This window comes from Eptatretus burgeri, chromosome 10, assembly GCF_056783735.1.
Source record: "Eptatretus burgeri isolate ZD-2024b chromosome 10, Ebu_testis_v1, whole genome shotgun sequence".
In the NCBI taxonomy this organism is placed as follows: Eukaryota; Metazoa; Chordata; class Myxini; order Myxiniformes; family Myxinidae; genus Eptatretus; species Eptatretus burgeri.
The window spans coordinates 93,655,752-93,671,475 of NC_140970.1; the positions used below are offsets into that span (position 1 = coordinate 93,655,752).

At 43.8% G+C, this 15,724-nt stretch overlaps 1 protein-coding gene across 16 annotated transcripts in view; it reads left to right on the forward strand.

Moving 5' to 3' along the window:
- Positions 1-15,724, forward strand: part of LOC147019142 (uncharacterized) — a 103,349-nt gene that overhangs the window by 50,577 nt on the left and 37,048 nt on the right. For 14 of the 16 annotated variants that reach the window (XM_085899995.1, XM_085899994.1, XM_085900003.1 and 11 more), the window contains 6 exons: positions 5,500-5,763; positions 7,749-8,012; positions 8,342-8,680; positions 9,633-9,722; positions 12,626-12,748; positions 13,989-14,078. In XM_085899995.1, the coding sequence (XP_085756121.1) occupies positions 5,500-5,763; positions 7,749-8,012; positions 8,342-8,680; positions 9,633-9,722; positions 12,626-12,748; positions 13,989-14,078 (1,170 nt within the window). The remainder of the gene's footprint in view (positions 1-5,499; positions 5,764-7,748; positions 8,013-8,341; positions 8,681-9,632; positions 9,723-12,625; positions 12,749-13,988; positions 14,079-15,724) is intronic. The other 2 variants (XM_085900001.1, XM_085899996.1) reach the window with 2 other exon arrangements.

Here is a 15,724-nt window from a genome sequence, read left to right on the forward strand (position 1 = left end):
GAGGAACCCTATCGATGCCTTCTCCAAATCCACAAATATACAGTGCTGTTGTCTCTTCTTTCCAAGATATTTTTCCTGTAATAGCCCAACTATAAAATTTACCTCTGTCATGCCCCTTCCTGGCATGAAACCAAAGGTAACACCGGTCAATGAATGTATTGTTACGAATTTCGCCCGCCCGGCGTGCGATCGGCCACGTAACTCGAATCGCGACGCGTCGCCCACCAGAACGGACAATTCAGTCGGGACCCTCCTGGAACTACTGCCAGGAGCCAGTCACGGGTGGGGGTTTAACCTCACCACGATCGTGCCAATTGCCCACCCGCGCAGGATAGGGTTGCTCGCCAAATTCGACCAACCTAAGTACCTGCGCGAGTGGTCGACCAGGCGATCGTACCTCGCCGCAGGTCGACTTTGGACACGAACCGCTTAAGCGGATCATTCCTGCTGCAGGGATAACCGAGCGGAGTTATCGTCGACCTCGACGGTTCAGATTACTTATCGGGTGTTTCAACCCACTACCAATCCCTTACGTGATGCAAGATGGAACTTTCAACAGAGGAAAGGACGCAACGAAACAGGAAAACAGTTCAACAAGTAAGCACTTTATTTCACACACACACACACACACACACACACACACACACACACACACACACACACACACACACACACACACACACACACACACACACACACACGACAAGCACGTATTCACAGCCATACAAAAATGCACATATAACAGTTAAAACAATAAAAGCAACGCAGAGCTACAACCGAATAAAAGGACAATTATTTACAGCACACTTAAACAGGTTTACTTACAAGACTGGCGCCACACATACATTTACACAAAAAGCAAAGAAAACACAAGCCACCCTCACAGGCAAGGAGGCAGACAGGTCCGTGGACCAAATGAACGTGTGACCTGGGTGATCGGCCAGGTCCACGACACCGAAGGGGTCTTACCCGCGTCCTCATGGCGCGATGGCGGCTAGCCGCAATGTCTGCGTAACGCGCTTGACTCCGTGGCCCTGGTATGGTCGGTGAGCTCCTCCAGGCGTGCGTCACACAGGCACCACTGTTGGCTTGGGTACGGACGGGGTTGCCGGCGCTATCTCAGCATGGATGGGGGAATTGTTGATGCTCGGGGTCGGGAGAGGGGAATGGCAGATGCTCCGTCCCGCTAGCGGGGTCCCAGGACCGCACCTGACTCCGGCCAACTCTCGCCCCTGAGCCCTCCTCTGGTTACCTGCTCCACTCCGTGACCCGTCCCTCGACCTCCACTCCAAACTCCGTCCCCTTCGCCGTCCGATCCCCGCAAACACACGCCTCAGACTTCACGACTCCACCGACTGGTGCCACTTTCTGCACCCCTTTCTGCACACACGAGCTGGACACCTTTCTGGTCACGTTTCTTCACACTCCTTCCTGGACACACACACGAGCTGCGTCGTGCTTGCGTATTTTATAGACCGGGGGAGGAGCCTGTATGCAGATTCGCGGATCAAAACGCGCTTGGAGGCAGGGCCATGCCACCCGTTGCTCAGTCATTGGATGGAAGAAAGGGGGCGTGAAGCCTTCCTGATCCGTTTTCCTCTCCTGAAGGGAACGCATTCATACCCGCAGCTCGACGCGTTCGGCATCAATTACCGAACGGGCCCTGGACAGCATGACGTTTGGTGTTGACTGGTGGTGTGGTTGATGGTTGTAGAAGGAGAAAGGCGAAGGTGGTGGGGGGTTTGCTGTGGTGGTATGGTTGTTGGCGGGCATCGTTTGTTAATGGCGGTGAAGCGATGTTTGCGGGAGGAGTTGTGGAGGTAAAGAGGCGAAGGTGGTGGTGTTTGAGTTGTTGGCGGCTTAATTGTTCAAAATAACGATAGAGAAAGAAAAATGGCTAACTCAAAGCGTCGCAGCCCTGATGAATCACACATATTCCCCCTAAACAACAGGTGTGGACTCACTACACATGAACTTAGTGTCATAACTGATCTAAGGACCCTTTATGGTGTATTGCGAATTTACACAGCCGTAACAGTATTATGAGACAAAGGATTCTTCACTCCTCGGGTGTCATTTCTGTGGTCTCTGTGTCTTCTCTGACTTTGGCGAATGATCGCACCGTGAAGGACGTATTCTATGCCATGCTTGAGTGTGTGGTTGATCAGTGCACTCGACAAGATACTCTTCTTGTCTTGGGGGATTTCACTGCATTGTCTGTCACTGAAAGGGATAGTTATGAGATATTTGTTGGTCCCCATGGGTCTGAAACTGTGAACCAGAATAGCACTAAGTTCCTTGATTTTCAAGAAGTCATGGACTTGGGGTAGCTGGTTCATGGTTTCAGGAACCACAGGCTCATCGCTGGACTTGGTATTCCAACGCTGGTCGTGTGGCAAAAGATATTGACCATGTGCTCAATGATTATCGCCGGAGGATGGTTCAGAACTGCAAGGTCTCCTGGAGAGCTGAGTTTCTCATTGCTGACCACAGGCTTGTGGTAGCAACTCTGAAGTTTCATCTTAAATCCAGGAGAATGGTATCATTCTTGCCAAGGCTGGATGTTGGCAAGCTTAAGGATGAGAGGATAGTTGAGGAGTTTGCAAACAGGCTGAGTGGAGATTTTGGGGGACTGGGTGCTTTGGGTGATCCTGAAGAGATGTGGAGTGCCTTCAAGACCACCGTTCTTGATGTTGCCGGTAGAGGTCTTGGAACTCAACGGAGGGCGAAAATGAATTTTATCTCTCAAGAGACATTGGATACCATTGCCAAGAGTCACAGGGCCAGGCTGAATTGCAGAGCTGAGCTGTTCAGGGAGCTGAGGCTCAAACTGTAGTGCATTAAGGGTGGACAAGGAGGTCGAATGTGAGGAATCTGTGAGGGGGTAGAGCATCAGCAGTGGTCAGGTGATTCTCATCCTGCTTCCAGGGGAGTTCGCGCATTGCGTTCATCCAAGCCCATCCCTCGGTGTACGGCAATCAGAACAGAGGGTGGTGGGCTCTTGACAGAGGAGTCAGAAGTGAAGGCCCGCTGGGCCGGTTACTTTGAGCGGTTGTTCCAGGCTAATCCACCATGTGTCGAGTTGGACGTCAGGGGTGTTACAATCCCGAAGTCTGACCCTCCAATCAACTGTGGTCCACCTTAAATTATGGAAACACAGGCTGCGGTGAACCGGTTGAAATGGGGTCAAGCTCCAGAGATCTGTGGCATCTACGCTGAACTTCTCAAGGCTGGTGGAAATGCTGCACTCTTGTCATAACATGCAGTTCTGTGCTCTGCCTGAAAGACAGCCATCATCCCAACTGACTGAAAGAGGGGCCTTGTTGTCCTTCTCTGGAAAGGGAAGTGTGATCACCAAGACTGCAACAATTACCGAGGGATGACGCTGCTTTCAGTTCCGGGCAAGGTCTTTGCCGGGCAAGATAATTATTGAAAGGGTTCACCACCATCTGCTTGAACACCATTGTCTAGAGCAGCCAGGCTTTACACCACAGAAGACAATAATTAAACATATCCTTGCTCTTTGGGTCCTCATCGAATGCAGGTGAGAATTTCGGAAAGGGTTCCTCACAGCCTATGTTGATCTCTGGAGAGCGTTTCATTCAATGAGTCAGGATGCCCTCTGTAGGATTTTTGGTCTTCGAAGGGTGCCACCAAAACTGATCGATCTGATATCTGAACTATACTCTGGCACTGAGAGTGCTGTGAGATGTGGTGGTACCATCTCTCACTTATATCGAGTTGTTAAGGGAATTCTTCAGGTGTGCGTCCTGGTCCTCAAACTGTTCAGCACTTGTATGGACTGGATTCTGGGGAGGATGTTGGGGAGATCAAGCCACGGTGCATTGATTGGGAATGTCAAGATCTCTGACATTGATTTCGCAGATGATGCAGTCGTCTTTGCGGAGACTCGAGATATCTTTTGGGGTAGGAGACACTAGTATTACAGGTTTCCTGGGTCAAAACTAAGATTCAGGCTTTCATTGACATATTGGATGCTGCTAACCTGTCTGTACCTGTTTATTGTGAGGATGTTGACGTCGCTGAGAGATTCACTTTCCTTGGCAGTGATATTCATGTCTCTGCTGGCTGTGAGGCAGAGGTCAACAGATGTCTGGGTCAGGCTTGGAGAGTCCCGGATTCACTGGATCATGGGGTGTGGTGCTGCCGGTACCTGTGCTGGAGGACGAAAGTCTGAGTCTTCAGGTCCTTGGTGCTTCCAGTCTTCCTCTTTGGAGGTGAGACTTGGATTCTGACCAGGGATCTGAGATGGAGACTTCATTCCTTTGGTTCCAGGTCTCTTCGGAGAATCCTTGGCAATCGCTGGTCGGACTTTGTGTCCAACGATCGATTGCTGAGAGAGACTCAAATGACATTTGTTACCTGCATGGTCCGTGAGCGTCAGTTGCGGTTGTACGGACATGTGGCTCATTTTTCTGACAATGCCCCTGATCTACAGAATCTCTCAGTGAGGGAGCTTCGTGAGTGGTGGAGGCCAATAGGGCTGACCACGTTCCTCGTTGTTGCAGCAGGTTGAACAGAATCTCAAGGAGATAAGGATGGACCAGGCATCTGCTTGGAAGATAGCCATACAGAGGGCCCTCGAGTACCAGTGGAAAGTGGACACAGCGCCGCACTGCTCTGGCGCAAGCTCCCGCACCTGTCCTTATTTTCTAAAATGTAATCTCCTCAAATCTGTGCATGGAATTCCTCTGAACTGTAATTTGTATTAATTTCAAATACATTTGCAGATGGTAGGCAGGAGCAGGCAATCTATGAGATTTGAAACTGAGATTCCAACACACAGTGCCACGTCCTCAAAAAAGGTTCAATCATACAAACACCTTGAATACCCATTCCAAATCTTTTCTCTGAAAACATCTTCATCCTGATGAGACACTTATCCGGAAGTGTGTTCCGAATCACTCTTGAATTGTCTTCCATGAGTTTTATTTCCATCAAGATTAGTTTTGACGAACCATTTTCAGTCTTGCAATTGCTTCATGGGTCTTTATGTTACTCCATGAATGATGCTGTTCTTTGGGTCCAATGTTTATCTGGAAATCCTCTCTGTCACATTTATCTTGTGGCTGCTTGAGTTTGAATGGTCTGTTTTATAAGAAAGTGCCCTTCTCATCCATAATACTGAACAAACTTCGAGCCTCTCCACCATTGTGAAGGCAATGGCAAACCACCAATTGCAGCATTGTTGACCTCTCATCGCTTTTAAAAGAATGATTCTTCAGTCTTGTAATGTTTTCCATGAAACTATGATGATTGAATATAAAATAATTTTTCTTATTTTTTTGAAGGAACTAATTTTTGTTTTCTTTGTGCTCTCCCTTGTAACCTGCAAATTATCTGTTGTGTCCTCTTCTGGTAATGCAGCAAGATGATGATTTGATAGGAATTATTGGATAACTAACAAGAGGAAATATGTGCCTTCGTATGTGTTTGTGACTTGGTACTCATCACGTGTTTTTGTGTTTACCCTCACAGATCCCTGCATTCCTGCCGATGTTCGAGTCACCTCCTATAACACGACATCAGTCGCCATCAGCTGGGTTGTCCCGGAAGACCAAAACAACACGTTCATCAGTTTTGTGTCTTTGTTCACTTCTGCAAACAAAACTCAAAACTACATCACAACGAACAAAGAACTGACATTCACAGGACTTTTACCTGGTACAACCTACTCTGTGTCCATCTCTTCCCTGTGTAATGGCACAGAAAGTATTCCTTCCATCAATGATGTTCAAACAGGTAATTACAAAACCAGCACACGACATTGATGTTGATGATTAGTTTGGGGCCACAGGCACACAGGGTAAGCACACACAGAGTACTCACCACCCCACACCGTCTTGAGAAGGACTTGGTGTGAGCATAGGTGTGGACAGGGGAGAGGATGGATGGGATCAGGTGGGTTAACTATCCCAGGGCCCAGCCCGAATTGGGGCCTGTAATTATGCCTTCAATTTATCGTTTCATGTATTGATTGTTTGAAATGATAAAACACAGGAGGTAACTTTAGTTCTTGTCTCCCTCCAAAACACACAGGGCGATTCTCTGGCACACAATTACCTTGGACAGTGACACCTTCCCTCATAAAATAAACTTCTGTGGGAATAATTTCCATAATCACAATCATAGTAATGACATCATGAACGCAAAAGTGTTGGCAAAACCTCCTCCGAATGAAGTGTATTAAATGAATCTACATCATCTGAGGTGAATAGTTTTCAAATTGTACATTAAAAAAAAAATCAGGCATTTTCTCTCCCAAAATTGGTGTTTTCTTTTGACTCTCTTTCATATTTTGTGGGTTATCCACGCCTACCAGTGGTTTCCTGGTTATCTTGTCCAGCTTTTACCAGTCTGTTGCAAACAGAAAGTGTAATTTCTGAAAAGGGATTGTGGATCAATGTTTCAGATCACGAATTACAGCAACTTATGAACAACCCATCCATTCATTTCACCACTTTTATGATGATTACCTGCCGAATTTTATTATGCATTGAATACCACCTTCCAACAGGTGACCATAAATGACACACATTTATGTTGGAAAAAGTGGGGTCCACAACCCACCTCAAACCCCCTCATGAGTTGCTTTTACGACCAAAAACCTCCCCAGATAGACCACAAATCCAACCACTCCTTTCCGCCTCATTGCATCCAGTGGCTTCGTCTTGAACATAAGGTAAACAAGAAGTAGTAAGGTGCTAGTCTCACATGTATGATGAAAATCATGAAAATGACATCACTGTCACCTTGACCTTTGAACATGGTTGGAATTTGATAACTGTAGCTTGAAGTTTTTCTGAATTATCGACTTTCTTGTCCCTAAAAATATCAACCCTCTCCTTTAAGATGGGTGACTTCGTTGCCATGGAAACAACATTAAAGGTCAATGTATTACCGCAATTTTGGAAATTTTTAATCATCCTCCAGCACATACATAAATCTTGCATTTTAATTATGATCAGATTATCAAATCCTTTCACAAAACATGGACAGCCTCACTTCTGTGCTTCAGAATCTTCTGGAAAACTTTGACAAAGACAGCTGAAAGCATTCATGAGACATCGAGCCGTGCCGTGCCATAACAATGAAACAGACCCAACAAAAATGTTCAATTTTCGTCATAACAAGCAGTCGTTCATGGACGGTGATTTGCAAAAAAAATAGCTATGAACTTGTTGTTTATTTCTCAAAAACAACAGTTTTCCATCTTTTAATTGGTAAAATAATTCATTGTGACACAATAAACAAATTATGTTCAAATCTTTTGTCAATTGGATGAATATTGACGATTTTTTGTGACCTTTATCTTTGGCCTTTTGAAATTTTCACCTCACAGGAGACATACCTTCAGGGTAGTGTTCCAGTTGGTTATGTTTGGAGAATTATGACCTGTTGGAAATTGACAAACATACAGAATAACTGACCAGACCAACAAATACAATTGAGAATGTTTGATTTTCAAGTAACACGAAGACACTTCTCGAATGATACCTCTTGCAATAAACTCTGCTGTATTTGCTTCAAACTGATTCTTTGTTTGATTATAATCAATGAACATGACTGGCGTGTGTTTTGGTTCTCTTTCGGTAATCAAAGCATGAAACTAAATTTCTCATTTAATTTCTGTGGAGATTCTGCGTGAAACTTTTGCTCCTTGATGAATCCACAATAATTTCAAAGTGAAAACGCTTGCAATAACATGATGATGTTTTACTTTCTAGGTCCTAACCCTCCATTGAACATCACGGTGGTCGAACAGGGTGTTTTGTTTGCCTTTGTAAGATGGACGGCACCAAACGATCCCAACAAAGACAGCTACAGTTATCATGTGACCTGGACTCGAAATGGACACTCGAGTTCCACAACTGTGTTCAGCACAGAACGTAACATTACAAGTCTTGTTCCAGGAAAGAATTATACAGTGACTGTAATTTCCTCCTACATCAGCACATCCAGCCAACCTGCAACAACGACTTTCATAGCAGGTACTGTTCAATCTCATCCACTACTCGGAATAATCACGAGGTGACACCATGATCGGATACGTGGTACGTTTCACATACATTCTTGTGTTTTGTCCAGATATATCCTTGAAATATCTTAATTTACTTATTTCATCCGTTTTGGTCAATGTGTATCTCTAGTTTGTGCTGACAGGCATTTAACAGAACACAACCTCCACTCTGATATTTAACTTGAAGAAAAGATCAAATCTCCATGAAGGAGAAATATTTGATAATACTGTTCAGTTATATTGATTGAAGTTGATTACATTGACGGAATCAAATATGAAGTCTGTTTTATTTTCCTGCAGTGCCCTGTGGTGGACGAGTTCGTGCACAAGGCTGGCTCTCATCCCCTGGATATCGTCAATACATCTATTCAAACATAGACTGTGCTTGGGACATCGAAGCTCCTCTTGGACACGTTGTGTTACTCACCGTGGTAGATCTGTATTTTTATTCAAACTCACGGTGTTACCTGGGCTGGCTTGCTGTCAGATACAATCACACATCACAGAGAGACATCACGATGTGCCATTATTCAGAAGTTGGACGAACAATTATCTCTCCTTCCAACACGATGCGGATATTCTATCATTCGAGTTCCTATTATGGGACAGAACGCTTCAACGTCACTTTATCATCACAAGGTCGGACTTTCCTTTTCTGTTTTGTTGGAAATGTCACACTCACCGATTTTGATGACGGGGAAACTCATTATTCTCCACAGATTTTATTGTGTACTCTTCTTTGATTTTTAATGAAGTATTTTCTTCAACATTTTTGGTTTTGTGTTGAATATGTTTCTGTTCCTCATTTAACATCAAAATGTTGACATGATAACATGGGAAATTAGATTGCTGTAAATGACCGATAGGATGGATCCCCAAACGTTTAATTTCAAAGTGACTTTGGAAAAGGAAGACAACAGCTGAGCAGATTCCATTTGTTAATATATTTTAAATATAAGAGAATAGATTAATGTCATGGAGTTCATGTAAGAGACACAACATTTACATTATCAGTTAAATTATCGAAAGTATTCAAATGGAAAGGCACCACAAGACGGAGAAAATGTACCTCTAACTGTCTGATTTAACCGACAAAGTTGAGAAGTTCAAGGATAAATAAACCAGTCGAAGTGTCAGATAACAGAACAATGGATCACAACCCACAGTTGTTCCTTTCTTGCAACACTCCCAACATCAGATTGGAATCACCACAACAAATGGTGACATGCAAATGAGGGAAACATCATTATGGTTCTCAAATCGATTTTCTCTCAATTTGAAAGTGTGCTGCATCTCAGAGTATGCCACCTTCACCTGTTTTCTTGCGTTATGATGGTGGGTGTTTAAGTACCAACGTTACGTTTTGAAAACTGTGGGCAGTTGTGTTGTGGACTGTTGGCAAAAGTCTCTGCCTGGGGTTGGTTGTTTAATTTGCACTGCCTGTGGTAGTTTTTGGGAGATATATGGTGTTTACACCAAACAGACCTGGTGGCCCAAATGCCTTCGTCCTTCTCCAAAATTGGAATTTATTTGTATTTCAAAAACATCCTTCACAAAGTCTAATGGCTTCTTTATGCCTTTGAAATACCAGCAGAAACTACAATCTCTGCACCTGATAAAACAACTCAGCCGGGCTCAAGTGCAACAACTCTCCACATACCTACAACCTCGAGAGCCACAGGTAAAACAAACACTCTGTCAAATCAACATCATGTCTGTAATGTACTATATTTTAAGCAATGCTTATAAAGAGACTATATTCAATATTCCTGACCAACGTTGTGGAGGCCAAGTCTTCCATGATGCACTTCAGGAAAGTCTTGAAGCTACAATCAGGGGCAGTTTAAATATCGAAAACAAATTCACCAAAACATCACCATAAACAGAGAAGTAAACAGTCATACCATGCAGTCTGACCTGCTTTCACCATGATGGAGGCATCATCTGAAATGTGGGACACACGAGATCCCACACTGGCAAAAGCTATGTTCTCAAAATCCTTGCTTTTGAGCTCCTATCTCTAACACCCCCCCCCCCCCCCCAATCTTGGTTTAGTTCTTGAAGTTGCTCCAGGTCCTCCAAATGAGACTCTGCATTCCGAAAAATACACAATTGCTTTTTCTAACCTGGTAGTAAATATTTTAGATTCTGTCCCTCAGTGAAATTCAGTTGTACTTTTTTTTGAAGTATGTTCCCACATTTTCCTTTGTGGATGAGTGATAGGATGGGCATTATATTTCTAATGTGAGGAATAATCGTGAGATGGCAATTACTGAGTGGAACCACCTCCCACTCTCTCTTCAATCTCATTCTTCCCTCCAAGTCTTCAAGACAGCTGTTCACCACCATCTCAGGTCATCCTCCATTCAAAGCCATCAACTTTAAGACACCTGTTAAACGACCGCCACCCCTCCCAAAAGAATTTGCTGATGTATCCATCTTGACCACCCTCCTTGTGTTCTCCCTACCCTTCATCGTGACCTGCATCCCTTGTTTGTCCATTTCCCTCCAACCTTCTCCCTCCACCTGATGTTGGCATTTCAACTTTCTCCTGCTGTTCCATTTGTTCTGTTGTGTCCCGATCTGTTCTTTGTCCCACCTCTTCCTTGAGCCGAAATCATGAATCACAAAACAACAACAACAACAACAAAAAAGAAAGGCTCTGACTTCATGGAAAACTTCCATTTTTGCATCAGCAGTTCCAATAAGTACACTCCTTCTCAGAGAATACCACCCTTCATCCATTCTGTTCTCTCATCCACAGGAGGGGTGTGTGTCTGTGTTTCCGTGTGTGTGTCCGTGTGTGTGTCCGTGTGTGTGTCTGTGTGTGTGTCCGTGTGTGTGTCTGTGTGTGTGTCCATGTGTGTGTCCGTGTGTGTGTGTGTGTGTGTGTGTGTGTGTGTGTATCTCTGTGTGTCCGTGTGTGTGTGTGTGTGTGTGTGTGTGTGTGTGTGTGTGTGTGTGTGTGTGTGTGTGTGTGTGTGTGTGTGTGTGTGTGTGTGTGTGTATGTGTGTGTGTGTGTGTGTGTCTGAATTTACATTTGAGCTTTTGGGGTGGGGGGGGCGAGGGCTGTTGTTTTCTTCAAGTTGAGTTCAAGTACAAATAAGAGCCGCTGGAGATGGGTTTTGTATTTAGGGATGCTTTCTCGTTTCCCTCACCAAAGGATCGCAGAGGGTATTGCATTTGGGTCCGTTTGTGTGACTGTCTGATTGTTTGTCCGCACAGAACTTTCCCGTTTTTCTCCGCAACCGCTTTTCTGATTGAGATGAACTTTTCACCACTTGTGCGGCTACTCCTGCGGAATGTCCCATTGATAATTATGATGTCATAGGTTATGTGGTGTGGCAGCCATATTGGAAAAATGAAAAATAATTGGACCTTTGTATCTCTGAAACCGTACCAAGGAAAAATTTAAACTTGGTACATAGCAAGTACTCCTTATGGGGAAAGAGAGTGATTTTATGTCGTCACAGGTGCCCCAGTTATGACGTCATAATTGCATTTGTGGAACGCCACGTCCGATCAGGATGAAAATTTTTGAGGGTTATCGAGGGATAAAATGGTCCACAGAAAATTATTTCATGACATCATCAGTCACGTGATTTGGCAGCCCTATTCTTGAAAAAAAAAAAACACCTTCAAAAATCTTCTGTTTTGAAATGGCTGAACAGATCGAGGTGCAACTTCACACGTATGACCGCCTGTCAATTTGCAACAAAAGGTTCATACATGTGATGTCATTGGTCACATGGCTCGGCAGCCATATTGGATTTCCCCGAAAACCTCTGAAAATCTTCTTCTCCAGAACGGCTGTACAGATCGAGGGGAAACTTAACACAAATGTTCCCCAAGCCTTGTGTGCACAAGTGGCACATAGCAAGCTTACCTCATGGGAAATGAGTGTGGTATTTTTTGACATCATTGGTGCTTTCGTTATGGCATCATTATTGCATATGCAGAACGCTACATCCGATCATTATAAAAACTTTTGAGGGTCATCTCGGGTTAAAATGGTCCACAATTTTTTTTGATGATGTCATTGGTCACGTGATTTGGCTGCTCTATTGTTGTTGTTTTTTTAAAGATTCAAAATATCTTCGCTGAAATGGCTGAAAATATCGAGGCAAAACTTTACCCACATGACTGCCTTTCCATGAGGAACAAACTGGTCACACAGATGACATCATAGTTTACATGGTTTTGCAGCTGTAATGGATTTACGATAAAAACTATAAAACAAAAAAACAAAAAAATACACCACTCAAAAGAAGTCCTGGCAAGCGTTTGCAATCTCTGATTCCTCTTTTTCCATTTTGCATTGAGATGATGGAGTTCAGTGTCGACGCAATCTTTTGAAAAGTCTTTGCAATTGTGCGATGGTACCCTGGGCAAAGTCTTTGCATGTAGTTGGTTGTTTAAATATCATTGCCTGCAGTACTTGGGAGATATATCGTGTACACACAGTACAGACGTGTTTCCCCAAATGGCTTTCTTTGTCTTTCACCAAAATTGGAATTTATTTGTATTTCAAAACCATCCTTCACAAAGTCTAATGGCCTTTTTTTCCGCTGTTGAAACACCAGGAGAAACCACAATTTCTCCACCAGATAAAACTCCACAGACAATGTCAAGTTCAACAACTCACCTTGTATCGCCAACCTCTGCAACCTCCAGTAAAACAAGCTCTTTGTCAACATCAACAGCAGGTATTTTCATGAAATGTTTGTTTTTGAACAATGGCGGACCAACATCTAATGCAGGGAAATTGTCACTCAACGTATAATGTTAGCAGTCATATGTTCCAAGCAAAAGGAATATTGGGACTGTGTATGGAATACACCTTTCCAGTTTAGAAGCGGCCAAGGCCTGTGTTTTACTTTGCAGGGGAAGCTTTTAAGTGACAACCAGGGGCCGTTTTACCATTGAACACAAATTAACACAAACATCACCACAAGCATGGGAACCAACAAATATACCAAGCAAACAAACTTGCTGGTTTTACCCTTGTGGGATCATCATCAGGAATGTGTTTGGTATGAGATCCCACATGAGCCAAAGGCATGTCTTCTCGGGTTTGAAAAATGCCAAATGCTTCCTTTTGAGCTTTTCCCTCCTTTGTTTTAGTTCAAACAACTGTCCCTCGTATCCCAAATGAGAGGCTCCTCCACAGTTGTGAAAGCGTGCATTGGCTTGTTCGAAGTTTGAAAGCAATATGTTTATGTTCATGTCCGTCGTTGCAAAACAAATGCAGATATTTATTGTGACTTAGTTCCGACATCGGCCTTCATGGATGAGAGATTGGATTGGCATGACTTTTATAATATGTGGAATATTACTGAGATGGCAAATATCGAACAAATAATTCAGAACATTGGAGAAATAAATTTGGTTTCAAAGAACAATGAAATGATGATACCAGCATGTGCTGTCAGCATCGTTATTTCATTGTTCGAGTTCCTTCTGTTTACAAAATACTCATAAAATGTTTGACATCATTATCACCCCGAAATGAATTTATCACATTAAGGATACATTTGTTGGTATCATTCTCATTACTCTGCTTTCTCGCCTGTCTTTGAATGTCAACATGTTCTGATTTAATCGAAAACTGTCATTTCACATCAGCAGTAAAAACAAAGTGTGCTGCATCTCAGAGTATGCCACCTTCACCTGTTTTGTTGCGTTGTGATGGTGGGTGTTGAAGTGCGAACGTTACGTTTTGAAAACTGTCAGCAATTGTGTTGTGGACTCTTGGCAAAGTCTCTGCCTGGGGTTGGTTGTTTAATTTGCATTGCCTGTGGTAGTTTTTGGGAGATCTATGGTGTTTTCACCTGACAGACCTGGTGGCCAAAATGACTTCGTCTTTCTCCAAAATTGGAATTTATTTGTATTTCAAAAACATCCTTCACAAAGTCTAATGGCTTCTTTATGCCGTTGAAATACCAGCAGAAACTACAATCTCTGCACCTGATACAACAACTCAGCCGGGCTCAAGTGCAACAACTCTCCTCATACCTACAACCTCAAGAGCCACAGGTAAAACAAACATTCTGTCAAATCAACAGCATGTCAGTAATGTACTATATTTTAAGCAATGCTCACAAAGAGACTATATTCAATATTCCTGACCAACGTTGTGGAGGCCAAGTCTTGCATTATGCACTTCAGGAAAGTCTTGAAGCTACAATCAGGGGCAGTTTAAATATCAAAAACAAATTCACCAAAACATCACCATAAACGTGGAGGTAAAACAATCATACCACGCAGTCTGACCTCCTGGTTTCACCGTGATGGGGACATCATCTCCAATGTGGGACATACGGGATCCCACACTGGAAAAAGCTTTATTCTCTCAGATGAAAAAAAACTCAAAATCCTTGCTTTTGAGCTCCTATCCTTAACACCCCCCCCCCTCCCCAATCATGGTTTCGTTCTCCAAGTTGCTCCAGGTCCTCAAAATGAGACTCTGCAGTCCTAAAAATACACAATGGCTTTTTCTAACCTGGTAGTGAATATTTTATATTCTTTCCCTCAGTGAAATGCAGTTATACTTTTTTTTGAAGTATGTTCCCATATTTTCCTTTGTGGATGAGTGAAAGGATGGACATTACATTAATAATGTGAGGAATAATCGTGAGATGGCAATTACTGAGTGGAACCACCTCCCACTCTCTCTTCAATCTCATTCTTCCCTCCAAGTCTTCAAGACAGCTGTTCACCACCATCTCAGGTCGTCCTCCATTCAAAGCCATCAACTTTAAGACTCCTGTTAAACTACCGCCACCCTCCCAAAAATTTTGCTTCTCTATCCATCTTGACCACCCCTTGTGTTCTCCCTACCCCTCATCATTACCTGCATCCCTTGTTTGTCCACTTCCCTCCAACCTTCTCCCTCCACCTGATGTTGGCATTTCAACTTTCTCCTGCTGTTCCATTTCTTCTGTTGTGTCCCGATCTGTTCTTTGCCCCACCTCTTCCATGAGCCGAGATCATGAATCACAAAACAACAACAACAACAAAAAAGAAAGGCTCTTACTTCATTGAAAACTTCCATTTTTGCATCAGCAGTTCCAATAAGTACACTCCATCTCAGAGAATACCACCCTTCATCCATTCTGTTCTCTCATCCACAGGAGGGGTGTGTGTCTGTGTTTCCGTGTGTGTGTCCGTGTGTGTGTCCGTGTGTGTGTCTGTGTGTGTGTCCGTGTGTGTGTGTGTCTGTGTGTGTGTCCATGTGTGTGTCCGTGTGTGTGTGTGTGTGTCCATGTGTGTGTCCGTGTGTGTGTGTGTTTGTGTGTGTGTGTATCTCTGTGTGTCCGTGTGTGTGTGTGTGTGTGTGTGTGTGTGTTTGTGTGTGTGTGTGTGTGTGTGTGTGTGTGTGTGTGTGTGTGTGTGTGTGTGTGTGTGTGTGTGTGTGTGTGTGTGTGTGTGTGTGTGTGTCCGTGTGTGTGTGTGTGTGTGTGTGTGTGTGTGTGTGTGTGTGTGTGTGTGTGTGTGTGTGTATGTGTGTGTGTGTGTGTGTCTGAATTTACATTTGAGCTTTTGGGGTGGGGGGGGCGAGGGCTGTTGTTTTCTTCAAGTTGAGTTCAAGTACAAATAAGAGCCGCTGGAGATGGGCTTTGTATTTCGGGATGCTTTCTCGTTTCCCTCACCAAAGGATCGCAGAGGGTATTGCATTTGGG